The 25,992-nt window shown below is 45.1% G+C and overlaps 1 protein-coding gene across 1 annotated transcript in view; it reads left to right on the top strand.

Moving 5' to 3' along the window:
* LOC147447829 (5'-3' exoribonuclease 4-like) overlaps window positions 1–25,992 on the top strand; it is a 174,556-nt gene that overhangs the window by 130,384 nt on the left and 18,180 nt on the right. Inside the window, exons 14-18 of the mRNA XM_086523576.1 lie at window positions 23,504–23,632; window positions 23,717–23,793; window positions 23,874–23,914; window positions 24,199–24,273; window positions 24,369–24,514. Coding sequence (XP_086379702.1) covers window positions 23,504–23,632; window positions 23,717–23,793; window positions 23,874–23,914; window positions 24,199–24,273; window positions 24,369–24,514 — 468 coding nt within the window. The remainder of the gene's footprint in view (window positions 1–23,503; window positions 23,633–23,716; window positions 23,794–23,873; window positions 23,915–24,198; window positions 24,274–24,368; window positions 24,515–25,992) is intronic.

Genomic DNA, 25,992 nt, shown 5'->3' with positions numbered 1-25,992 from the left:
CTTCCTAATGAGAATATCAAGAGTGCTGGGGTGGAGAGAGCAAGAAAAAGTATAACACCTAGTTAGATAGCATGAACAATACTTGAAAGAGAGAGCAATTAAGTAATTGACAACAGTTGAGGACTGGATTTGCATGGAGCCGGTCCCCCCTCCAAAAGGCTTTGTATTATGGTTTCTCCCATCAAGAGAGAGACATTTTACAATACAATTCTGTGTGTTCCTTCAATACTAGCTAGTGCAATGAAGATGGAAACTTCATGCACTAAGCAAAACACTTATCAAACACAACATCAATACCCCCACGGTCTCAGGCCCAAGACCTCACACACCTTTGAAGATGGTGAGAGCTAGCGGGGTATGAGAGTAGATATAGAGGAAGGAGTATTCTTACGAGAAAGATGTACATCTCCTCACATAATCACTCATATTAGCATAGCTTAGCTTAGTAATTAGCATGGTAGAGGAGATGATCATGCATTGAAGCTTGGCTCTTGGTTGGATTTGCATCACAAAGCCAAGAGTTGTTGGTGTAGGCCTCCCTTCTCACAAGCTTGGAGTAGGTGGTAAGCTTTGCATTAAAGCTTGAGAAGGAGAGAGAGTCTTCTTTGCTTCACACATGAGATTGTGTGTGTTAATGCCTTGTTAATGCCTTAAACACCGTAGAGGAGGTCTACAGGAGAGGCTACCAGTGCTTCGGGAGACCCGAATACTGCTTATAAAACACAACATCGATTCCCTCATGGTCTCAGACCCAAGACCTCACGCACCTTTGAAGATGGTGAGAGCTAGCGGGGTATGAGAGTAGATTGACAGGAAGGAGTAGTCTTATGAGAAAGAAGTACATCCTCACATAATCACTCATATTAGCATAGCATAGCTTAGTAATTAGCAAGGTAGAGGAGATGAGCATGCATTGAAGCTTGGCTCTTGGTTGGATTTGCATCACAAAGCCAAGAGTTGTTGGTGTAGGCCTCCCTTCTCACAAGCTTGGAGTAGATGATGAGCTTTCCATTAAAGCTTGAGAAGGAGAGAGAGAGTCTTCTTGCTTCACACATGAGCTTGTGTGAGTGTGTGTGGAATGATGCTTTTGAAAAATCAGCCCCCCCCCCCCCCCCCCTCTCTCTCTCTCTCTCTCTCGCGGCCAAGCTGGATGGCTCGATAAAGAAGAATGCCACGATGAGGGTGCGATTGGGTAACCTGTTGTGCGTAGTCCCTCTGTTAAAAGTAGTGATTTGGCTCTGTATGGATCCTCTATGTGTAGGTGCTTTGCTCCTAAGGTTAGTCTGAGAGAGAGAGAGAGAGAGAGAGAGAGAGAGAGAGAGAGAGAGAGAGAGAGAGAGAGAGAGAGGGGGGGGGGGGGGGGGGGGGGGGGGGGGGGGGGGGGTTTCTGGCATAGATCTGACATGCCTCAATGGAGAGACCAGAGGTACACATAATTGCTACTGCCAACTGTTCCTTCACACGAAACCACTGACACAGCCTCAACATGGCCTACCCTAGCCTCCTATGCAAGCAAGGCTATGGTTGGACTTCTCCGGCAAGAGCACTGATCTAGAGGGAGAAAAAACTGGATCAGGGCCTCCCATGGTGTGGTTGCCCCCATGCGATCATGGATCTCCTCCCTTATGCGTGCACAAGATGAAGGTGCTGTGCATCTGCATGATCATAGTGCGTGCATGAATTTTCCTTGAGAATTAAAAATGCAAGGGAGATCACTTGCTGCCTATCACATGTGTGGTCGGTTTTGCCGTGTTGCTGGTGAAGAAAAACTCTGGGCTGCATGAGAAATGCTAGGAGATGCTATTGAAAAATGCCAGTAAGTGCTCCCCATCTTGACATGAGAAAACTACCTTACTCCGGCTGGGCACAGCCACAAAACAGCCCTCATTCCTTGTCACCTCTCCCTTGGAGATATCAGCACCGACTACACAAATCTAGAGAGATGCCATAACTCTTACAGGTGATTGTCTTTTAGGCGAAGCATAATGAGATGTGCTCGAAGGGAAGTAACACATGGCAATGTAGAGAGCTCTGCCCTCCTCTGCTCTAACTCTAACCCACATATAGTGCACTCACTTTGTGAACCACTTAGATGATAGGTTGTATCTCCTCCCTAAACAATTTTGCTGCTCCTCGTGATTCTCTGCTACTGTTTTAACGTCATAGGAAACCATCCCAAGAGACCTCAAAGATATATCCGACGAGGAGAGTTGAACGCAAGACTTGTTATTCAAGAGGGAAATGGCATAACCAATCTACCACACTTGGGTGATAGAAAGGTTATACCATTTTCCTCTTTTTTTTAGCACCCACACACACACCCAGAGAGAGAGAGAGAGAGAGAGAGAGAGAGAGAGAGAGAGAGAGAGAGAGAGAGAGAGAGAGAGAGAGAGGATGAAATGAAACGAAATGTAATATTAACGTCCTCAAAAGGCCAAAATGACGTATGAGACCAAAAGGTTACATGTGGTGAATCTAATACCAGGTCTGGGTACAAAAAGTACAAAGAACTGAAAAGAAAATAGTGGGTAGGGGTGGGGTGAAAGCTGATACAAAGGAAATAGGAAGTACAAAAGGTGGGCTGATACAATGCAATGGAGCTCTTTGACAGTCGAGGCATCATATACATATACATCAGTATCCGGGACGGCTCCTATGTCGTGCCAATATGGTATGGATCCTCTGTCACGCCAATAAGGTTGCTTAGGGGACACACTTGCAGATACCATGTTGGCATTGATGTGTCTTATGAGCAACAATTTGAGGCAGCTTATAGTCCATCAGGAGGAAGATTTTCTATTGATCTTCCTTGCATTTGTCATTGGTCGGCAGAGCCCTTGTTGTGAATCAGGTGCTTGTTGCTGGTTTACTACATTCACTCTTCTCTCTGGAGTAATAGTACATCTGTGTCGCCTAGTGCTTAACGTTCTGTGGAGTGGTTCAGATGGATCTTTTGACACACGGCCACGAGTTCATTGGCACAGAGTTATCTTGCCTAGAGAGGAGAGAGGCTTGGGTATTATTGATTGAGATATGCAGAGCAACGCATTGCTTGCCAAGTTCATAGTACGTGGTTTGTTTCTTGCAGCTGAGCGTTAGAAGCAATTTCTTTACCATGCTTTGTCACGGGCCTCTCCTCGGTTTTGATCTATGGGTACTGACAAAGCTTGGCGCTCGTCCTCATCAGATTCATCTTTATAGATGCTCCTTTGGATATGTCTCATTTGTCACCCTTCATGTGCAGCTTGTTGAGGATTTGGATGGGTTTGCACCTCTTTGATTCGGCATCCACCTTCTTGTGTGGAAAAGGTAGAGAGGCAGCCACTTGGCCACTTGTTTTGAATGCATATGTGAGAGATTCAGAGGGCCGTCAGCTAGGCGAGAGGACGCACATTCATTGGGCTAGACGGATGATGATCTGGCGGCATCTTTACATCACTGGTAGGATGCTTCCTTGGTTGGTGTGGTCATCGCTGCTACCTATGGGATCTGCAGAGGGATTGCTGCCCATATGAGAGAGATTGATAAGGCTATTCTTGCTGACTAGGATGGCTACATTGGGATACAAATCGTTTTACCTTCTCATCAGGATTGGTGGGTGTTTTTTGACCCTAACTCTAGAGATCCAAATGCTATGCAGCAATTGACTCTAGTGTTTGGCATTGCATAGACTGGCCATCATGGCTATCACATCAGATTGGTTTCTCAGGGTGAGGTGGCTCTTGATCAACGGCTGGATGCTCATTGGCAGCCTGTTTGAGTGGTGGACCCTATGGGGAGGCGCTCGTGCTGATACTACTTTCACTACGAAGAAGACACCACTTTAGAGGTGGATATGGCATGGACCACCACTGGTGGAGTTGGACTAGGATCCAAGTGAGTGGCAGTGGCCTCCTTTAGAGGCTGATGGGGCCCCTCGTTCATTTTCCAAGTATACTGTATCCACTCGGAGGAGGATTATCTTGAGGAAACAATGCCCAGGATCATTGCATTCTCCAGCTTTTTGGCGATAGTTTGGGTCATGTAATTGCAGGATATGCTATTTCATGTGGATGGTTGTGCATGCAGGATTTCCTGTTGGCACTTGGGTTGCGATTACTGGTCATGATCCCACTTGCTAGAGATGGACTTTGCAGCATATCTGGGTTTGTGCAAATGCTCAGCCAATGTGGAGGGCGGTTTGTTGTTTGCTGATTAGACTGGGTATTCATGATTCTCATTGGCTGCAAGAGGGAATGTAGCTTGGCCTATACCCTGTCTCAAGGTGTGAAAGATCATGACTTTGGTCTTTCCAAGGTTTTCATTAGGCCTCCCTATGTACAAAAGCCAGCTAATGCATTGAGGTTCTGCTGTAATCCTCCTAGAGACTGAGAAATCAATATAGTATCAGCATACTACATAATATGGACTGGAGTACCTGCTGTGTTGACTCCATGGTCTCCCCGTGGGTAATGAAGTTGGTTGTCTCATCTATGTATAATCCGAAAAATGTGGGAGAGAGTGGGCGTCCTTGCTATATGCCAATAGTGCTACCAATGGTCTGTGACATACCTCCTGGGCATCGAACTTTGTCAAATACCTGCTCATATTATGCATAAATGCCCCATGTCATATCTGATGGTAAATCAACTGGCTGTTGGCATTGGAAAAGCCTTTTTCGTGGCACTATGTGAAAGGCTTTGTGGAAATCCACAAAGCGGTAAAATAGCTTTCTTTTTCTCACCTTGGTTTGATCAATTCAAACAACAGAGAGAGAGAGAGAGAGAGAGAGAGAGAGAGAGAGAGAGAGAGAGAGAGAGAGAGAGAGAGAGAGAGAGAGAGAGAGAGTTTAAACTATTATCAATATACATAACACATGGGAAAAACTACAAAGACCAAGGTCTACGGTTCAAAGTATCACATCATGTATTCCTTTCGACTGAAAATCCAAACAAATACATCTCAGTATCAGGCCATAATAGGGTAAGAAGGTCCTGATTAGTGTGACAGTATAAGTGAACAGCATTCCAACTTCTCAAACAGTAGCCAAGGAAAGGACACCCTTACCTGCATCCACAGTAAAAAATCAAACTATTCGTTAGTTTTCAAACTGCATAACACGTAACTGGGGTGACCTAGTTGTCATCCATGTCACCTTGGTATTAACTTAAGAAAAAAACTATGTTGTTTAAATGAAAATGATGTGTAATAGCCTTCTTAAAGGCCGTGATTTCTAGAAACAAATTATCAAAGTGTTAGGTTAAATTTTTCGAAATGTACAGTATTCCTTCCAATTCAAATTTTAATACCAAAATTCAAATGTGAAATAGAGCTTGAAAATTTCCTTAATTGACATACATAATCAGCTAAAAGAAGCTCATACTTCCTGAACTCCATCAGTTTCCAGAAGACTTTCTTTAGAAAATTAACACAATGTATTTATTGAAGTCAAAGTTCTAAACTTCTATGTAAACCTTTCATTGTTTTGCAGAATAAAAGAGTTTTTTAGTTATATCTTCCTCCATGTAATTACCACCGAATAGCCAATTGGGTTAAATTTATGTGAGATCCAAGTCTAGGCCGATAAAGGAGCCCATACAACCCAGATGAAGAGCGAACATAAAAGCAAACGGAATTTAGAGAATATTTCAAGGACAAGCACTAGAAGAGATACTTTTCCGATCAATAGTGTGAGCCCATTACCCACCTGTTCTGCAAACACCATTAGAACCAATCACTCATTATTCCATGCCAGATAAACCAGTGGAAAGCCCATCAGCTTCCCAACCATATCCAAGTAGATAAAAGGTTTATACAAACTATACAGAGGAGAAGTGGAAAGCCAGTTAATACCAGCAAAAAAGACTATATATAAGGTCAACCCACACTATATCCTGGGCCGAATACTTTACAATATTCGTATATACCATACAGAGGATAAGAGAAAGCCCATAGGTGGTTTATACTAACACATAATGACCGTATATATGGTCACACCCAAACAAATTCGGGGCCTGAAAACTGTATATCAGTCCCAGATAGAGCATCATTGACAAAATAAATCCCAGCTCTACATAATTGCTGCTGGTAAACCGAGTAACATGTAAGAGAAACTGTAATACTCACCTCCAAGCCAGACGTATTTTCCCAAATACTCCAGTTTGTAGTCAAACTCTGCATGACCGAAAAAGCCAGAACTAGAGGAGCATCAGTAAGAGATTCCCGCTGGTATCTAGCAACGGCAAGGCAAGCCTCGACCAAATGTATACATGCATCATAACTATTTTTCTCAACAAAAAAGTAGAAATTCTATCTCTAGTAACCATACCTAAGACCGAGATGAATATAATACAATAGTCCGAGCTGTAGCATCACCCACATATGAAGCACCAGCTGGATAGTTTAGTTGCTGGTAAACCAAGCAATAGGTAAGAGTAACTGCAATAAACAACTCCCACTCGCGAACAATTACATTATATATACCATATAAAGGAGAAGTAAGTGTGAAGCAGAATCAATAACAACAGCTCCTATATACCATAAAGAGGAGAAGAGACTGCACATAGGCGATTAATAGCCTCCCAAAATGACTGGTTATATGGTCGAACCTGACCAAAATTCAGGCCGAATACTATATCACAGTCCCAGATGCAACATTATTTTCAAATGAAGCTACAGCTAAAAATGTTTGATTCTGGTAAAAACAACAGCAACTGTAAGAAACCATCACGTACAAACAGTTTCCCATATTTCATTGCCCTATATTCATACCAAAAATCCACCTTGATCCGGGTCAATAATTGGTGCCACCATTTGGAACCAATGTTTTGAAATGCAAACATGTGTTTATCTGAAACATCTAGCTAATCTATCTATAGCCGGGCCAAGAAAATATACCCCCAATATTCTCGCTTGTAGAATGCACTTATGAGCAGGTATAGTATCATGTTTACTCATCCCAGCAAAGAAGGTGGGGGAACAACACCACCATATCAAGAGATATGCAAGCAATCCGATTCGAAAAAAATACTCCAATTCTGAAAGCTAGCTGCCACCCGAGACCAGCAAATACACTTACCTTCCAATGGCCGAAAAAGACCAGAACGAGTACTTGTTCACATATGAAACATGTATCCTATATATCCATAGCTAGGCAAAAAAGGCCTTACCCCAATACTCCAGTTCATAAAATCTCCTCGAGAGCAGGTATAGTATTATGTTTCCATCTTCCCAGCAAAGAAGGTGGGGGAGACTATCCCATCAAGATACAGGCAAGCCAAATGGTTCAAAAATAATAATCATATTATGCAAGCTAGCTGCCGCCAGAGACCAACTAGAATACTTACCTTCAAATGTCTAAGAAGACCAGTACCAGAAGAGAATTATTAAGAGTTTCAATCGTCATTTGTCAATGCGTTGACCAGCAAGTCAAGCCTTAACTAAAACCTCAAAAACAGGAGCAGTAAGAGAAGCTGTTGCCGATCATTACTACCATTACTAGATGTCTTAATACATCTAGAACTACGTGGATACATAGTATGCAATCATAACACCTGTATGCATAACAATCATAACACCTGTATATATAGTATACAAGCTAGCGGATACTAAAGGCAATCATAACACCCGTATACATAGTATGCAAGCTAGCGGATACTAACTCTTAGTATCTTCCCTACATAGGGCTGCATAAAGCAATAGCCAGTTAGCTATGCAAACAGTAGTTGGTATCAGATCGGTTGGCAAGCCAAAACCCCAACCAAACGAATTCATGCAACACTTTTTATCAGAAAAGAACCCAAAGAGCAGTAGTACCAGAATAACCCACTCAATTCCTAAACTTAGAAGCTTCATTAAATTCATTTTCAATACCACCAGCACTTGTTGTAGCAATAAGTCCAAATTCCCTCCCCTTGGGGAACATATCATGCCTTACCCGAAACAGTTTAAAAAATGTTTGAAGCAAAAAAAAAAATTCCTGCTTACCTCAGTAGTATACACCACGTTTTTCTTGCTAGGGGCCATGCTTTGTAGAACCTCAAGTGTAGCTTTGTACGATGATCAAACCAATATAGAGTATACACACAATGAGAGAACACACGCACACTTACAGAATGAAAACCAAGTGAGCTTGTAGCTCACCTAATATAGCACTACAATCTCCTCGAATCCTGCTTAGCCAGGCCTATAGCCGGGAAAGGATCACACGGCAGCAGCAGTGTCTTTAATCACCACCGATTCCCCCAAGTACAGAGTGGCGTCCATGCTTCCACCATCCCAAAATAGAGCGCGTCAGAAAGGGGGGAAAAGAAAATGCATCCACCCACGTCCAGATCGTCAGAATAATCAAGGCACTCATGTCGACCAAAGTCACATAATATTGGTTATATTCTTTTGTACAAACCAATTATGAAAAAAGTAACCACAAGGCTCTTTTATCTAAGTAGCAGTTCATGCATGTAACCCATGTGGTGGAGCATACAGTAGATAGCAATTTTTATTAGGAGAGCAAGGTATACTACATACAGTTGGTAGATTTTGAAAGTCAATAATTGCCAAGGGTTAAAGTATACCCGAGGGTTTCATTATGGTAAATAGGATAGAGAGTTCGATTATTTATAGAAGGATAACGAGCGAGAGAGAGAGAGAGAGAGAGAGAGAGAGAGAGAGAGAGAGAGAGAGAGAGAGAGAGAGAGAGAGAGAGAGAGAGAGAAATGAAATGAAATGTTATATTAACGTCTTCAAAAGGCCAAAATGACCTATGAGACCAAAAAGTTACAATTGGTGAATCTGATACCATGTCTGAGTACGGAAATTACAAAGTTACAAAGAACTAGCACTATAAAACACCAAGGAGAAAGGAAATAGGGGGGGGGGGGGGGGGGGGGGGGGGGGGGGGTGTTTCTGGGTTCAGATGAAATCTCTCATCGGTCGCTATCAGATCTCATCGACCTCGTTCATGGTTAGTACTCTAGTTGGGCGTCTTGCATTCGAGCTAGAGTGATTTGTATCTTCTGTTGTTGCCTTCGTCAGTAGTGGGAACAATCCGAGACACCTCTGATCCTTGTATCTCATGACTCTAGAAAAAGATCAGAACCCTGCTTTGAACAGACAGTGGAAGCGGCCGGATATCTCATAGTATGCCGGGCAGTGACATGTGTAGTGCAGCTTTGTCACTGGCTCTAAGTTACATAGGTGACATATCCTAGCTCTTGTCGGCACCCCTCGAAATCGGCTAGTCTCGATTTGGAGCTGATGTGAGGATGTGCGTATCTGTCCAATAGCGCATCTTATCCCATGAGATAAGTGTGTGTCCATGTATGCAGGCCTAGTCACAAAGCCGTCCTCCGTGAGTTGGAGAAGATGCTCTCTGTAGAAGGCCATCTTCGTGCCTAACTCCTGTGTCGGTTGTATCCATGTGCTCCTGGTATTTAGCTGAATCAGATCCTGACGTATGAGTCTGGTGATCTCTGTCCGTGTGAGAGACAGGGAGGGATCTCTGTCCGTGTGAGAGACAGGGAGGGTGCATCGAGGGAGTATTGAAGCGGAGGTAATCTATCCATGTTGAGACGATGCGACTGAAACCATGCTGTCATCTGTCCATACCAACATGTTGTATCGCATTGTAGAGCTAGTTGTCGAGATGACTCGAGGGCAAGCCGAGCGTATCTGTCCTTGAAGAGATCCCATAGACCGTGCATAAAGGAAACTGATCTCGTCAATGCCTCCACCACGAGGGAGGGGGCGGCTAGCTCGGCTCTGATAATCTCATGTGGTACTGAGGCCTTAGCCCGAATCATCCGAGCGATCATAGAGACCAGAGGCCTCTCCATACATCTCCATCCATTTGTGTTGCGAGATCTCCCATGGTGGTCTACTGAGGGTCCCGATACCTGAACTCCATAGAGCATAGCTGGAGACACTAGAGTGTTAAAGAGCCAAAGCTTTGTTCGAAACTGAACCTGCGAACACATCCTCTCCAGTCCTCCCAAAGCTGCATATGGTCTCGTCATTCTAGTCTCTGATGCTCTCCTTAGTGAAAACACCGGTCCACCGAAGACTACCCCAAGATAAGTATATGCATCTGTGTACTCCAGAGTCTCCTGGCCATACATAAATGTGGGTGCTGACCTCCTAACCCACTGTGGTGTGGTTTTGAACACCATAACCTTGGTTTTCCCCAGATTGACAGACAATCCACTGTCACGAGCAAATGTATGCAGAGCATCCAAATGACAATATCATCAGCATATAGTAACAGCGGAATCCATGTCCCTGCTAGCTGAGCCCCCCCTGTCCCCCTGACGCTCTACATAGTCCGGAAAATCATCCACACACATCGCAAAAAGAGTCGGGGATAGAGGACATCCCTGCTTTACTCCAATAGTGGAGAGGACCATGTGAGACATTCCCTCGGGGGTGCGTACCCGCCCCATCACTGTCCTGTATAGAGCCAGAATCCCCCAAATCAGCTCTGTAGGCACACCCATGTCTTGTAATCTGCGTATAAGTCTGGCTCTCGGCACTATGTCGAAAGCTTTGCGGACATCCACAAAGCTACAATAGATCCTCTTGCCATGGTGTCTACCCTCAATAATAGCTCTGAGTGTCAGAATCTGGTCAAGAGTGGAGAAACCTCTCCTGAAACCTGCTTGCCCTGGTGCTCTTATGCCCTCTCGCTTTGCCCATCTACTCAGCTCCTGTTCAAGAATGGATGCATATAGCCTAGCTAATGTGTCACCAACCATGATGGTGCGATAATTTTCGGGAATCAGGGGATCTCCTGACTCAAAAATAGGCACAATCGTGGACATACTCCAAGTCTCGGGGAAGCCTTCATACATGGCTCGATTAAACATCATAGCCAGGAGCTCTGCAAGCATATCTCTGGCATGGATGAAGTGCTCTGCTACCAGACCATCATGATCTTGTGCTCTCCTTGTCTTCATCTTGTCAATAGCTTTCCTTATCCTCTCGACAGTAAAGAAAGAACATGTCTCCGGGCATGTCTCTAGTGGGTCTGGCAGAGGTGGTTGTTCTGATACTGTGTGGAGAGATGTGGCATATTCCCCCCATGTCTCAGTGGAGGTGACCGTTGGTGGTGGTGAATGTTCGTGGAATAGCCTCCATGCTTCGCCTGAGTCCTGACTTATAAATAACTGATACAGATCTTGCTCTAGCAGGGATAAATAAGCCCCTTTCTTTCGTTGCACTAGGTGGCGAAAGATAATCGGTGACTGTCTATGTTTGGTAATACCCATGAGCACTTCCCTCAGTAACTTGATCCTCATCTCTATACACTCCTCATCATACCAATTGTTCTCGGGCATTTTTCCAGATCGTCTCCGTGTAGTCTGGTTGTGGGGGTATGCTTCTGATTCTGCATCATGGAGCATCTCTGTCAGTATCTGAGTGAGTTCATCTAGTGGTCGTCTTGGCTCCTCGGTCCATAGCTTCCTGTATATCTCATCCATATACACAGAGTCCGTCTCCCTCATGAACGTTTACCGGATGTGTGTAGGGACGTCTCCCAATGGAGCTGTGCTGAACTGAAACGTTAGGGTGAAGGACAAGATAGCATGTCAACTGCCACTCCAACTGGCCTAGTGCCCACCATGAAATCTTGAAAGAATGGAATGAGACCTCGCTGGGCCATAACATAATCCAGTGTGCTGGCACCATGTCGGTGTGGAAAGCAAGTAAAACCTCCAGCTGTCGAAAATCTTTGTAGGCCATTCAAAATGGCCAATCTATGTGCGGTTCTCAAGTGTCTACCATATTCTATGTATTCCTCATCTTGTGATAATCTGGATAGACCCAACCTGTAACATCCAACACCCTAAGCATTTCCTCGAAAGTATCATAAAATATTGTCTGGTGGTGGGCAGTCCTAGCATTGAAATCCTCTAGGATGATAATGTCACCATCCTTAGAAAACTCCCATATGTCATTATCCAAAATAGCAAAGGGATGCATATACTGACGTACTAGGAGGAAAGTAACAGATAGCAATGTAGAGGTATCTACCCGTCTCTGCCCTGAGCCTCACCCACATGTACCTAGCATGCTCATCCTTGCGCGCTATATATATCAATGGTTGCAACTCCTCCCTGAATAGAACCGCCACTCCCCTTGAGCGTCGTCCTCGGTTCTTCGATCTGGTCTCTTATCTGTAGGCTGTCTCCCATATATACCCGCTCACCTGTGGCATGGATTGCCCAGGGACTTAATGCGTCTCAGAGTAGAAGATGATCTCTCCCCCTGTGAAGCTATCCTCAAAGGTCCCTACATCAAGACAAAGTGACCCGTTACAATTCCAGGTTGCCATCTTTTTTGTGGTCCCATAGGTCTCTCACCGTCATGTGGGACGTCGCTCCAATATCACCACCTTTCCATCTCTGTAAAAAGCAATCTTCCCCTTTTCCCTTGCTGCTCTAATTTCCGGTATTACTTCTTGCATATGCGCAATGTGCGAGGGGGTGAGGTCATCTCCAAGAAAGATGCCGGTCTTCTTTAGGGTCCTTCTTCGCTTCCATGGAGGGGAAGCGGAGAATGAGTGCCCTTTCCTTCGAGGTTGCTCCGTTGCTCCCGCTTTTCTTTGTGCCCACTCTCCAGGCCGTCTTATGCGTCTACTCGTTGACCCCCACCGGAGTCATGAGTTCTTTCACCTCTGCCTCCACATTATCTTGGTCTTTGAGGCAACATATCCTTACGTGTAAGGCCCGCACACGTGTCCTTTGCTCCTCTGCTAGTGTCAAGTTGATGATGGTTGGTGTGGGGGTGGGGGTTATTTCCTTGCCTTTCCCTTTCTTGACAATCGCGATCCATTTTTCGGCCTTTTCTGCTTTTTGTTGGGTCTTTGTGATGACATCTATCCACGAGGTCGTTATTTCTTTATGTTGCTCCCTACTTTCTTTGATGGCCCGCACTTGTTTCTTAATCGTGTTAAGCTCTTCAATTACTGAGGGTTGAAGCTCTCCCTCTTCGAGGACATTCTACGATCGCACCTCTGCAAGCTCTTTCTTGAGTAGTGCGATTTCCTCATCTTGGGCCTTCACACGATCCTCGAATGTATGTATCGTGCTTTCCTGTGTTGCACACGCGCGTCGAGTATGTTGATAGTACCTAGGAGGTGGCAGTTGATCATGCTGATGGACTCGCTCAACTCTTGAGAGAGAGAGAGAGACATCTTTTCACCTGTCGTAGAGGCTGAAGTCGGCCTATGAGACAAATCAAATATACATGTTTGTGTCCTCCATCTATTGAGAAAGCACAAAAGTACAAAGTAACAAAATGTGGTCATGTGGTAAGGGGGGAGGGGAGATCTAGCAGGCATACATATGAGCAAATCTCTTTAGGCCTAGATCTCCCAGATTTGTATGCGATGGAGCTCATATTGCTCCTTGGTGCGGGGCTCTTGAAAGTGTGTCTGATGACATCTCCTCTCTAGCGTGGCCAAAGCTGCAGATCCTCTGGTGAGAGTGTCCGTAGCCGCCTTTGCCATGGTGAAGTGCTTGCGTCGGCTCGCAAATGTGGCTTGCAAGTATACATATCCACATGTTGCCGTAAAAACGGGTGCACTCTTGATTGTCCTTGAAGTCCAAAAGATCATGACCCACGTTTTCCCAAGGTTCACTATCAATTCTCTGTGTACAAAAGTCGTCAAGAGCTTCAAGGTGTCGATGTAAGCCCTCCTGTGCTTCAAAGATCAAAATAATGTTGTCACATAAAGCATGATGTGTATTGGGATACCTCCAAGGTCTGCACCCTCGCCAACAGATCACATTATGTAATTTAAGATCTCATCAATGTAGATTCCGAAGAGGATCTAAGAGAGCGGGCATCCTTGCTTCACACCTACAAGGCTAGTAATAGGGCATGATAAGGCTTTGGGGCATCTCCCTGCTACATGCTCAGATAAAGCATATATAGCCCAGGTCATCTATGAAGATACACCCAACCTCTAGAGGCGCTAAAAGAGCCTCTCACATGGAACTATATCATATGCTTTGCAGAAATCCACAAAGCAGCAGTGTAGTCTCTTCTTCCACGCTTTTGCCCCATCAATGAGGTAGCTTAACGGGGCTATCGTGTTTGTTGTGTAAATGAGGTGCTCACTTTGTAGTCCAATGTGGTCAGTGGATTTGCGGTGCTATAGTTGACATATGGCTCATGTTAACATATATGTGGTAAAGAAGGTGGAGATGGTAGGCTGTGGCTTGAGTGGCTCTAGGACTAGAGGTTGCCCAAGGACCTCATGAGTCGGAAGGTGCAAAATGGGAAAACCATGCATGAGTGTCATTTGGCAAATTTTTGGGCAATTTCCAGCTTGAGAGAGAGAGGCGTTGAAATTTTACGTGGGGCTGCATTTTTAGCCGTATGATGGATTGTTACAGGTACGAAAGCTATTGTGTGCTTGCCTACCCTCTATGTACAGTGACGTGCAAGAATTGAAGCCTTGCACAGAATTCACTGCACTCTCTCCCCCCTTCGTACAATTATGTGATGCCCCACGAGAGGGCTCTTCATTTGACCTTTGTACAATTGTGTGGGTTCATGCTCGATTGTCGGGGCAAGAGCCTCTTGCACAGGCACTTGATTAGCTAGTTGCAATCCCCCGCAGGTACAGTTGATATCAGGGAGATTTCACATGAGAAATCTTGTCCGATCCAAAGGGCAAGTAGCCTTGCAGATGCAGAGCTCGAGGACTTGCTACGGATGCGACCGGCTCGCAAAACGGAGCCCAAAACAGGGAAATACAGCATGCTGTGTATTTCTGCAGGTTTAGGGTTTCAGCCCTTAACGGTCCGTAATACCCCAAGGAGGTCCGGGGACCCGAGTGGACCGTTGTGCGAGTGCATTTTCAAGGCAGAAAACAGAGAATTCAGCGTGCTGCAGATTCTCGCCAGGTTTTGCAAAGTGTCCATATGCGTCGGGAAAGTCACTTTTTGCAAGGAGATATTGTCTGTGAAGTGTCCTAGTACGGTTATGCTACCAAAATCGAGCCAGAACAGGTCATTTTCAGCCTGGATTATGTGGGGCAGCTTGTAAGAAATCACAGGTTTTATTCCCTCGTTGAATATAATAAAGAAATACCGAAAGGGGCGCCAGTCTCTGGGGCCAACAGGTGTCGGCATCTGCTTGGTAGCGCTCTAGCTTCCAAGCTGTGTGTATTTGAAGTATCAATTCCCGTTACAGGTTTTTATTTGCAAAGTTTCTCTGTGTCCTAGAGTCTGAACTAAAGTTTCGGGTGAAAGCCTATGTCTACGGCCCTACGGGCCGGTTTCAGTCATACCACCTCTTTGCATAATCATTGTTTGGGTGGGGCTCTTAAAGTCTTGGCCGTGCAGTCGCACTATTCAATGCTCATGCATAGGTGGAAAGGTCAAGCTACTTTGCCTCCTCGAAGGCTCGCCGCTTGCGGTAGGTCATAGTCTTCATGTGTCTTCTAGCCTCCTGCTCTGTACTCTGTGCTCGTAGCCAACAAAGGTCCATGTGAATCTCTGTTGAGTATATAGGGGCTAGTTCCCGTTTTAAGTGGATGGTAGAGTGTGGAGTAGGTGTAGCAGGTGCGTGGGAGATGGTGGCTTTAACGAAAGAAAAAGAGAGGTAGGCATGGTTGGCTCCTATGGGGATGGGTGGGATTGTGAAAGAGCTAATGAGATCAGCGTCAGTAGTGGATGGAAACGAGTTGAGGGCTGATATGTGTAGACGGATGCGCTCTGGGAGGCACGTGTGAGCAATGATGCAAATGGGTCGAGCCAACAAAGGCCCGCATGAACCTCTGCTGACTATACAAGGGCTAGTTCCCATTTGAAGTGGATGGTAGAGTGTGGTGTAGCAAGTGCGTGGGAGATGGTGGCTCGAGATGGGTAGGCATGGTCGGCTTTGATGGGGATGGGTGTGATGGTGAAAGAGCTAATGAGAAGTGTAGCCTCCCGTGCTGCTGTAATATAGTCCACTGTACTCCCTCCTCCCCAGTCTATGACTCCATGTGGCATGCATGTCAGACCTCCATACGTAGGCCAAAGTGCTATCCTTTTTTATATAATGAGACGGTGTTGGGAGCCCAATCTGAATAAATGGCATCCATAGGCAGTGGGATGGGTTGTGTCTAGTAGAATCGAATGAGGTCCTCCTCCTTTATAGATGCAGTTTTTTTGGTCCTCCAGGCTTCAAAGCATAGGTCTCTTATCGCTGGCTGCATTTCTGGGCATTGAAGTCTCCCATGAGGAAAACTTCCTTGTGTGTAGATCTCCTCCATCAAGCATGTGTATGGTGACTCCCCCCCACCACACTCCCCTTGGTTAGTGGTAGCAAATATGGAGCATGCGGGTGCAAAGTAACATAGGGCAATGTATATAATTTGCTCCTGTGTAATCCTTAAGCGGATTCAAAAGAAATGGACCTCTGGATGTTGTACTACAATCCGTATCCCGCTCTGTCACTCTTGTCCGAAGAGTACGGCCACTCCCCCTCGAGAAGTGTTCTGGCGTGTACACTTCCGATGGGTAGACTCCCATTGGAATCCATGGACTTTTGGTAGGCACTCTATGGGGTCTCGTGTGTCTCAATGACTTGGACAATGACTGGAAAATTCATCACCTCCTCTAGTCGCTCTAGGTCCATAGTTCACATTGCAGTTCTGAAGAGCAAGGTTAATCTGCTCATGCTGTGTCCCATAGGTTGCGAGTCCCTATGCAATGACCTAGCCATCAATGAAGACCCGGCCATTGTTGTATGATGCCGTCTTGTTAGGTGCAACGGAATGATTGTTTGCGCTTTGCTCAAGATGAGTGCTCCAAACTGTGCTCAAGGTTCCTTTTAGTTCTTATGGAAGGGAGAGCCTTCCGTTCTTAATGGAAAGTGCTATGATCACAAACAAAGTGAATGGACACTGTGTGTGCAAGTGTATGAGACTGAGAGATAGAGAGAAGAGAGATACGACACGAGACACGTTGTAAAACCCTCCTCCGAAGGCCCCACTCTCGTCGGCAAGAGTGGTCTACTTATGATTGCACAAAGTGGTACAATGACGATGCAATGGACTGATGCAACCGGGGACTATGCCGATGACGATGACGGGGATGACGACGACAACTTTAGGGCTGAAATCTGTGGTTTTCTAATTGTTGAATTTCTGCTAATCTTTGGGCTGTTTTGGGTGGCTGAAAATGACTGTTTTGGCTGCGTTTTCGAGGGCTGAAAATGGCTATCTTTTGCAACCAACTAGGGCTGAATCTGTTGCTAATCTTAACTGCTGAAACGTTGCTCATCTGTTGCGATAAGGGCTGAAACCAAAAACGCTGGGCTGACTGCTAGCGTTAGTGAAAACGTTGGACCATCTAGGATTGTTGGCGATGTTGCAAGGCTGAAAACGCCAAGGTTATGGGGAGATTGGCGATGAAGCAAATCTGCAACCGCCGGGCTATGGTTGATGGGGGAAACTGAAAACGCTAGGCTGAGTGAGGTCTTGGCGACGAAGAGGACCAAAAACGCTGGGGGTACTAATGGGGGCTCCTGTTGAGAAGCTGCATGTTGAGCGGGAAGCTCCTGCTTCCTCTTCTGTGAGAAAGTGCTAACTTGGGTTTGCTTATGTATTAACTTAGCAAAATTGCCCTACCTACTTTTGTTGGAAAGTCACTTAAAAATAATAAGTGAAAAATACCAAAAATAGGGAAAATAGGCTAAATGCACTGGAAAATTCCCCTGATGGAATCTGATGGATTCTGAAGGGAATACTAATGATCATGTTGTGTGCAACCAGAGGATATGCATCTACACTAAGTGACTGGGCATGCACGGTCTACGAATAGACTCACAAAAGTGCCAGATCACTTCTAATCTAGACTTGACTGGGCTGACTGAACCCTGATCACGCTATAGCTTGACCACGGACACATAGGGTTGGATGTGTCACGTGACATCCCTTCCTTTTCAAAGTGAGGTACTGGTACCGAACTGTATGACGTGAAGGGAGATCGCCAAAACCATTCGGAATCTTGGAAGGGACTCTGTGGGTCGTGCGGTACTTGAACTTCATAAAGGTCTGCAATGCTTGCTTCTCTGGGCCGCGCCGAAAGCGACACAAAGTCTTCTGTGGCTCCTTCGATGCTTCAACTTCATCTCATGCTTCTTTCTTCTTCAAGAATCTCCATGGCTGAAAATTCCTAAAACCATTTCTAACACAAAACCATGAACATACCTATTTCATGTAAAGCGACTGGAAAAAATCTTGTCTTCCTCAAAGACTGTGCATGCAATGTAGATGAACAAAGAGACGGAGTACTAAACCGTTCACCACACACATGCAAACAATGAGATCGAATCTTGCTCTTCTGATCTAAAGCAATCAACTGTGGCAATTCACAACAGAAATGCCCATGCTTGGTGCTCATACTTTCTTGTGCTCGTTTGGAAACTGTGTCATGCCAAGGAAGAGACATGGAATGTGACTTCCTTACATACATACTTTTCAGCTTTTCATGAAAAATCCGCATATGTTCGTGCTCATCCATGAGAGAAACGTGCTCAACATACAATATGGCATGCCTAGGAAAAGGGTTCACAGAAGGATGCTGACTAAAAATACAGGAAACGATCACGAAAGCTAATTTGAACAATGTGTGCGTATCAATCATGCGAACACATAATACTTGCTGTGAGGGTTCTTTGGATCTAGGCTCGAGAGCCAAGATCTATCCTTCGTGATTGATCGAGTCTGCAACGAGGTTAGCTTCGCTAGAAAAAGCATGCACTAACACATCATCCATGTGAACAATCACATCATCTTCATGCAATTCATCATGCTTGTGAGAAATCACATCTTGATCATGCAAATCATCATGCTTGTCTTTGTCATCCAAATCATCATGCTTGTCATTATCAATCAAATCATCATGCTTCTCATAATCATGCAAATCCTGTGTGTCATGCTTTGGAGAAAAAGAGACTGAGAGAGTCTCCGTTGCATGAATCTGTTCAATCTTGTCCTGCATATTAGCAATGAGAGATGGAGAATGAACAATGTCCTCTCCATGAATGACAGTAGGAGAATCACTTGTGGCATTGAGAGTTGTGTTAGCCGAAAAATCCATGAGAGGGTTATTTTCACGAAACCATCGAATGCCCAAAATCATATCACATCCTGAGAGAGGAGAAACAACAAATCTTCTAGTGAAGGCAGCTTTTTGAATTGCAAAGAACACATCAAGGCATTCCTCTGTGATGAGAGCGTCCATACCGGGAAGAAAACCAGAGACCTCCATAGGAGATCTTGGACTAACTTCGAGGCGGGCTCTCTCAACAAGAGAGGGACTGATCACATCATGCATACTACCTGGGTCAAACAATATGACAAAACGTTGCCCCGACGTACGACCATAACATTTAATGAGAGAATCATCAATGGGAGGGTCATGAGAAACTTGGGACACACTCGTGTTATCATTAATTGCATTGACAGAGAAAGTGGGTTGTGTGGATTCTTTAGATTCATTCGATTCAAGCTTAGGACATGTTCTTTTTATGTAACCCTTAATGTGACAATGAAAACAACGACCTTCCGTAGAATAGGTGCTTTGCTCTTCGGACGTGATGTATCCTCCTACAATTCCTTGTGCTATCTTTTCATATGGAGTAAGCTTAGGTTTAGCAATTGTGTTAGGCTTACCCTTAGATTCATTGGAAGAATTCTTTTCTAAGAGACTGTTGGAGGATTGGTTATAAGAGTTACCAGTCATACCAATCTTACCGTTTTGAGGGTTCTGAGAAGTCTACGAGGTACATGTGGACGTCTTGTTCTCCTTAGGCTTTCCCTTGTTGTGTTTCATCTCTTGTGCGAGAGCAATCGCTATCGCCTTGTTGAGATCGATTGGATCGAGCACCTCGACATCGTACTTGATATACTCATCCAATCCAAAGAGAAAAGCCTCTTTGTGCTTATCATCCGATTTCGAAATTGAGTGCCTAGTTGCAAAACACGATTAGAAAAAGACATGACTGGTATGCCATTTTCCTTGAGAGCACGCCAATCGTCCTTCAATCGTGCGAGATACTAAGGTGGCATAAACCGCGCCTCTAGGTGCGCGGTTAACTGTGCCTCTTGCCATGCGTGGTACCAATTAATGGCATCACCGGCAAGGTACATAGCTTCGGTCAAAACTTTGCTATTTCTTGTCTTCTTAGTTGTTGCAAAATAAGCATTAAATTGATGCAACCAAGAATGAATAACCGTAGCATCCATCTTACCATCATACGTACTGAAAGTCGACTTCTCTGTGACTGGATGGTTGGAATCCGCATCGTGGCTTGCACCACTTGAGGAACTTCCACAATCTTTGGGTGGTTCGGTCTTCGAGGCAAGTACTTGTCGAAGCAATTCTTGAGTGCGTAGTGCTTGTATAGCCTCACGCTCGATCTCCAAAGCCAATCTTTGAGCTGTACGCTTGGCCTCGAAGACCGCGTTTTGTGCTACCTCTTCCGCCTTTCTTTGTTGTTTTCTTTCTTTGCGTTCGTTGCGCTCGCGTTCTAAAGCAAGGCGATTTGCTTCTTGCTCGCGGTCCTTAGCAAGGCGATTTGCTTCTTGTTTGTCCATCATGGCCATCATCTGCTTGACCATTTCCTCCATAGGGTGCAATACACTTGGTGGCGTAGATGGCAAAGGGGGAGGGTCGAAAAAGACTCCTAGTGGGGAAAAATCTTCGCCGCCTCTCTCATGCTCATCACCAGTATGCGAAGTATCCATTCCGCTTCGGGTGACGACCATGCACTATGATCTTTGGTTCTTAAGTTCACGAGGAACTTGGGTTCTTGAGGATCTTGGGATTCTTGAGGTTTTCTTTAGCTTGCAAACCGTGTTTGAGAAGGATCTTTTCTTCACCCGAGTTCTACTCCTTTCCGCGGGCGCACCCCTTGGCAACCTTGCGCTCACACCAAGGTTGCTTTTTTCCACCTCACGTCGATTGGCCGGCCACTAAGTGCACGGTCCGCTCTCAATGAGTGAAAAGAGACACAAGGGGAGGCTGGACAAGCCCTTCTTTCGTGGGATTCCTGTCACTCTTCAACAAAACACGATTAGGAATCGACACACCCAAGCGAACTTGGGTTCGTGCGACCTCAACAAGCAAAAAAAATTCGTGTGGTTCTTGTGGTTCTTTCCTTGAGTAATACACAACACTGCCAAAGCTCTGATACCAATGTTAGGTGCAGCGGAATGATTGTTTGCGCTTTGCTCAAGATGAGTGCTCCGAACTGTGCTCAAGGTTCCTTTTAGTTCTTATGGAAGGGAGAGCCTTCCGTTCTTAATGGAAAGTGCTATGATCACAAACAAAGTGAATGGACACTGTGCGTGCAAGTGTATGAGACTGAGAGATAGAGAGAAGAGAGAAGAGAGATACGACACCAGAGACGTTGTAAAACCCTTCTCCGAAGGCCCCACTCTCGTCGGCGAGAGTAGTCTACTTATGATTGCACAAAGTGGTACAATGACGATGCAATGGACTGATGCAAGTGGGGACTATGCCGATGATGACGACGGGGATGACGACGACAACTTTAGGGCTGAAATCTGTGGTCTTCTAACTGCTGAATTTCTGCTAATCTTTGGGCTGTTTTGGGTGGCTGAAAATGACTGTTTTGGTTGCGTTTTCGAGGGCTGAAAATGGCTATCTTTTGCAACCAACTAGGGCTGAATCTGCTGCTAATCTTAACTACTGAAAACACTGCTCATCTGCTACAATAGGGCTGAAAACCAAAAACGCTGGGCTGATTGCTAGCGTTAGTGAAAACGCTGGACCATCTGGGATTGTTGGCGATGTTGCAAGGCTGAAAACGCCAAGGTCATGGGGAGATTGGCGATGAAGCAAATCTGCAACCGCCGGGCTATGGTTGATGGGGGAAACTGAAAACGCTAGGCTGAATGAGGTCTTGGCGATGAAGAGGACCAAAAACGCTGGGGGTTCCTGTTGAGAAGGTTCCTGTTGAGAAGGTTCCTGTTGAGCGGGAAGCTTCTGCTGCCTCTTCTGCGAGAAAGTGCTAACTTGGGTTTGCTTATATATTAACTTAGCAAAATTGCCCTACCAACTTTTGCTGGAAAGTCGCTTAAAAATAATAAGGGAAAAATACCAAAAATAGGCTAAATGCATTGGAAAATTCCCCGATGGAATCTGATGGATTTTGAAGGGAATACTGATGATCATGCTGTGTGCAACCAGAGGATATGCATCTACACTAAGTGACTGGGCATGCACGGTCTTCGAATAGACTCACAAAAGTGCCAGATCACTTCTAATCTAGACTTGACTGGATTGACTGAACCCTGATCATGCTGTAGCTTCTCCACGGACACATAGGGTTGGATGTGTCACGTGACACGTCTTCCTTTCTTCACGTACTTTAAGAACCCTAGGCATGCAAGGGTGTTTATGTTCTACTCGTATTCGTCGTCTTCTAGGTAGATGGGGGACCCGTGAGTTCTTGTAGAATCATCGTTTCCTAATGAAAGATGTTCTTGCCTCTTCGGAGGAGAATTGGAGGTTGAGGGACCCCTCGTCGCCAGGAGTTGGAGAGAGAGAGAGAGAGAGAGAGAGAGAGAGAGAGAGAGAGAGAGAGAGAGAGATGATGACATGAAATGTAATATTAACGTCTTCAAAAGGCCAAAGTGAGCTATGAGACCAAAAGGTTACATGTGGTGAATTTAATACCAGATCTGGGTACAAAAAGTACAAAGAACTGAAAAGAAATAGTGGGTAGGGGTGGGGTGAAAGCTGATACAAGGGGAATACAAAGGGTGAGCTGATACGATGGAGCTCTCTGACATTCGAGGCATCATATACATATACATCGATATCCAAAAGGCTATAGAGGTTCAATGTCCTCCAAGGTAAGCACTCTGTTGGGACGGCTCCTATGTCGCGCCAGTATGGTATGGATCCTCTATCGCGATCTACGTCGATGTCGAGCAGGCCCCCTCATCCGCACGCGCACGAGAGAGAGAAATGAAATGAAATGTTATATTAACGTCTTCAAAAGGCCAAAGTTACCCATGAGACCTAAAAGTTACAATGTGATGGATCTGATACAAAGTCCGAGTAACAAAAGTAACAAAATGAAATGAAAATGACAATGACAATATGACAAAATGACTACTATGGAATCCTAAACTCCAAGGTGTGAACTAATCAGCTAGCTGGGATAGCTAAAATCACAAGAGATCCAGCATCGGTCGCTGGCGGATCTCATCAATCTCCTCCATGGTCAGTAGTCTGACCGGGCGTCGTGCATGTCGGGCCAAAGTGATCCGAATCCTCTGATGCAGCCTCCGTCGGTGTTGTGTAGTCCTCCGTAGTCGCAGGCGTCTGGATCTCCCCAGCTCGGTCGCCCGATCGATCAGTGTGCCTCTGGCGTGAGGCGGCGAGCTCTGCTATGGTAGTAACTCCTCCGGGTGTCCAGTGTCTGCTCTAGAGAGAGAGAGAGAGAGAGAGAGAGATTGAGATTTTCCCGTTTCATTATGTGCCCTTTGCAGGTTTTTTCCTTATCATTATGCCCCATTCGCTTCTGACCTCACGAACCTGACTCAATTGAGTATTCAGTTTTCTTTGGGAAAACCTTTCAAGCCGTTTGATCAACTAATGGGAGTTCTGCCTTCTGCAAGGTGAAGTAGAGTAACATTCAAATTCAGCTGAAGTTTTTCAACTGTCGTGGGACACTCAAAGTGGATCTCTTACTTTCATCACAGTGCAGCTGCCCTTCCAGAGAAATATAGGTTACTCATGACTGATCCGGACTCACCTATTATTGACTTTTATCCTACAAGTAAGAAACTGAGCAGCACTTTTGAGCTTTAGTATACTATTCTTTTGACTAAATTGAGCATTTCCCCCCCCTCAATGCAGGCTTTGAAATTGACATGAATGGGAAACGACTTTCTTGGCAGGTATAGCTTTATAAAAGTTTTAAATCGAGTGAGTCCTTAGGCTGTTGTGGTCAATCAGTAGTTAACCTCATATGTAGTCCTTTGCTGTAGTGTTTAGGGTTTAGGGCTTTTATCCTGACAGCTTCACTGGGTGTGAATGGTCTTTTGTTTCCCTTATATTTTTGCAAACCTCACTTTTAGAAAATATAAAATATATAGCTTGTGCAGTTGAACAATCGCACTAACTTTGGACTCATAACGGGAGGCTTTATGACATCCTGAAGGTGTGTCTCCTTTTGAAACAGGGGGTTGCGAAATTACCATTTATTGAGGAAGACCGGCTTCTTGCGCAAACGAGCAAGCTAGAAGGATCTTTGACGGTTAGTTTTGCTGCTGCTGTAAGAAAGTTAATAGCTGCTTTGCCCATCATTGAAGGTTGTTTTTGGTTGCTGACTGGATGTACAATCATTGACAGGAGACCGAACGTTACAGAAACAGTGAAAGACCAGATATACTTGCTGTGGAAAGTGGTCATCCTCTTGGAGGATGCATTCGTATTCTCCAAAATAAACTTGTGCAAAGAGAGAATCTACAACTAGAACCTTTGAATCCTTTTATTAGGTTCGATGCAATTTCTTGTTGTCTTTTTATTTTGGTATTTAACTCTTAACAGTAGGTTTGAGTATCCGGGGTTCCCAGGGTTTTAACATATTTGAGCTCAAACACACTTGAGAACCAGGACAGGCATGGGCGTACAGGCTGGGTAATTGCTGCCTAAATGGGAGCCCTTCCAGGTTTTTTAAGTCATGGTATATTAACCTTAGTAGCCTGTATCGATTGTCTGCAGGCCTAGCTTAAGGTGTACCTCCATGTCTAGGAGTCACCCTAAGTAGAGTCAAACTACACGTGTGCCTTTTGATCATGAGTTTTGAGCCATTATAGCTTATTAACCTGAGCGATCTGCTGCTTGAGAAGCATTCTTCTAAGTTGTCACATGTCCGTGTTTAGGTTGTTACTTTGTCTGCTAATAAGACATCATGACATTATCCAGCCCCTGCTTTTGGTGTGATGGGCCCTTCTCAATGTCCTGACTTTTATGCTTATATTCTCTTACAGTGTAGCTGCACCGGCACAGGCACCCAGGCCCACTAGCTATATGTTTACGAGGGAGAAAGACTCTGTCTATATTGATGAGATATACATGCACCTCTGCGTGGAGGAACCAAGGTGCCCTTATTGTGAACTCACTGAAGTTCTGACAGAGACATTACATGATGCAGCAACACATGCCTTCCCATATAGCCACCCTTCAGAGAGACCTTGTCTTGGGAAGATGCCCCTGAACAAATGGTATGATGAGGAGTGCAAAGGGACGAGAGTCAGACTAAAAAGGGAGGTGTTCATGGGTGTCATCACTCACAGATAGTTGCAGATACCCTTTCGGCATCTTGTGCAACAAAGGAAGAGAGCTTACCTAGCTCAGGTGTATGGATATTGTTTCGTGAGCACTCCCCAGCACCAGCTATTACATGTACAGACATATGGGGTGAGTATGCTACTTATCTCTACATGGTCCCGAACCGGCAGTCATTGCCAGATCCACCAAGGCATGCCCTGGCACTTTCTTTACTGCAGAGATGGTAAAGAAGGCTATTGATAGGATAGGAGAGCATATGATCCTAATGGCTTGGTAGCTGAGCATTTTATAAATGCGAAGGATCTTTTGTCTGATCTTCTTGCATTCATGTATTTAGAGCTATGTGTGAGGTTTCCCTAATACTTGGAGCATGTCCATAAATGTACCTATTTCCAAATCTGGAGACCCTAGTTTGCCTGGGCATTACCGCACTATCATGATTAGACACACACTAGCCAGATTATATGCATCCATCATTGAGCATGAGTTGAGCAGATGGGCAAAGAGAGAGGGCATCCGAGCGCCAAGCCGGGTTGGTTTCAGGAGGGGTTTCGCTACCCTACATCACATTCTCACACTACGAGCTATCAATGAGGAGGCCAGATTTCATGGTAGGACTTATTGTAGCTTTTGGGATTATCGCAAAGCTTTTGATACAGTTCTGAGGGGCAGATTGATGTGC

The sequence above is a fragment of the Adiantum capillus-veneris genome, chromosome 11 (genome assembly GCF_014529385.1).
Source record: "Adiantum capillus-veneris isolate H3 chromosome 11, ASM1452938v2, whole genome shotgun sequence".
Lineage (NCBI taxonomy): Eukaryota > Viridiplantae > Streptophyta > Polypodiopsida > Polypodiales > Pteridaceae > Adiantum > Adiantum capillus-veneris.
This window is presented reverse-complemented; position numbering and strand designations above follow the sequence as displayed.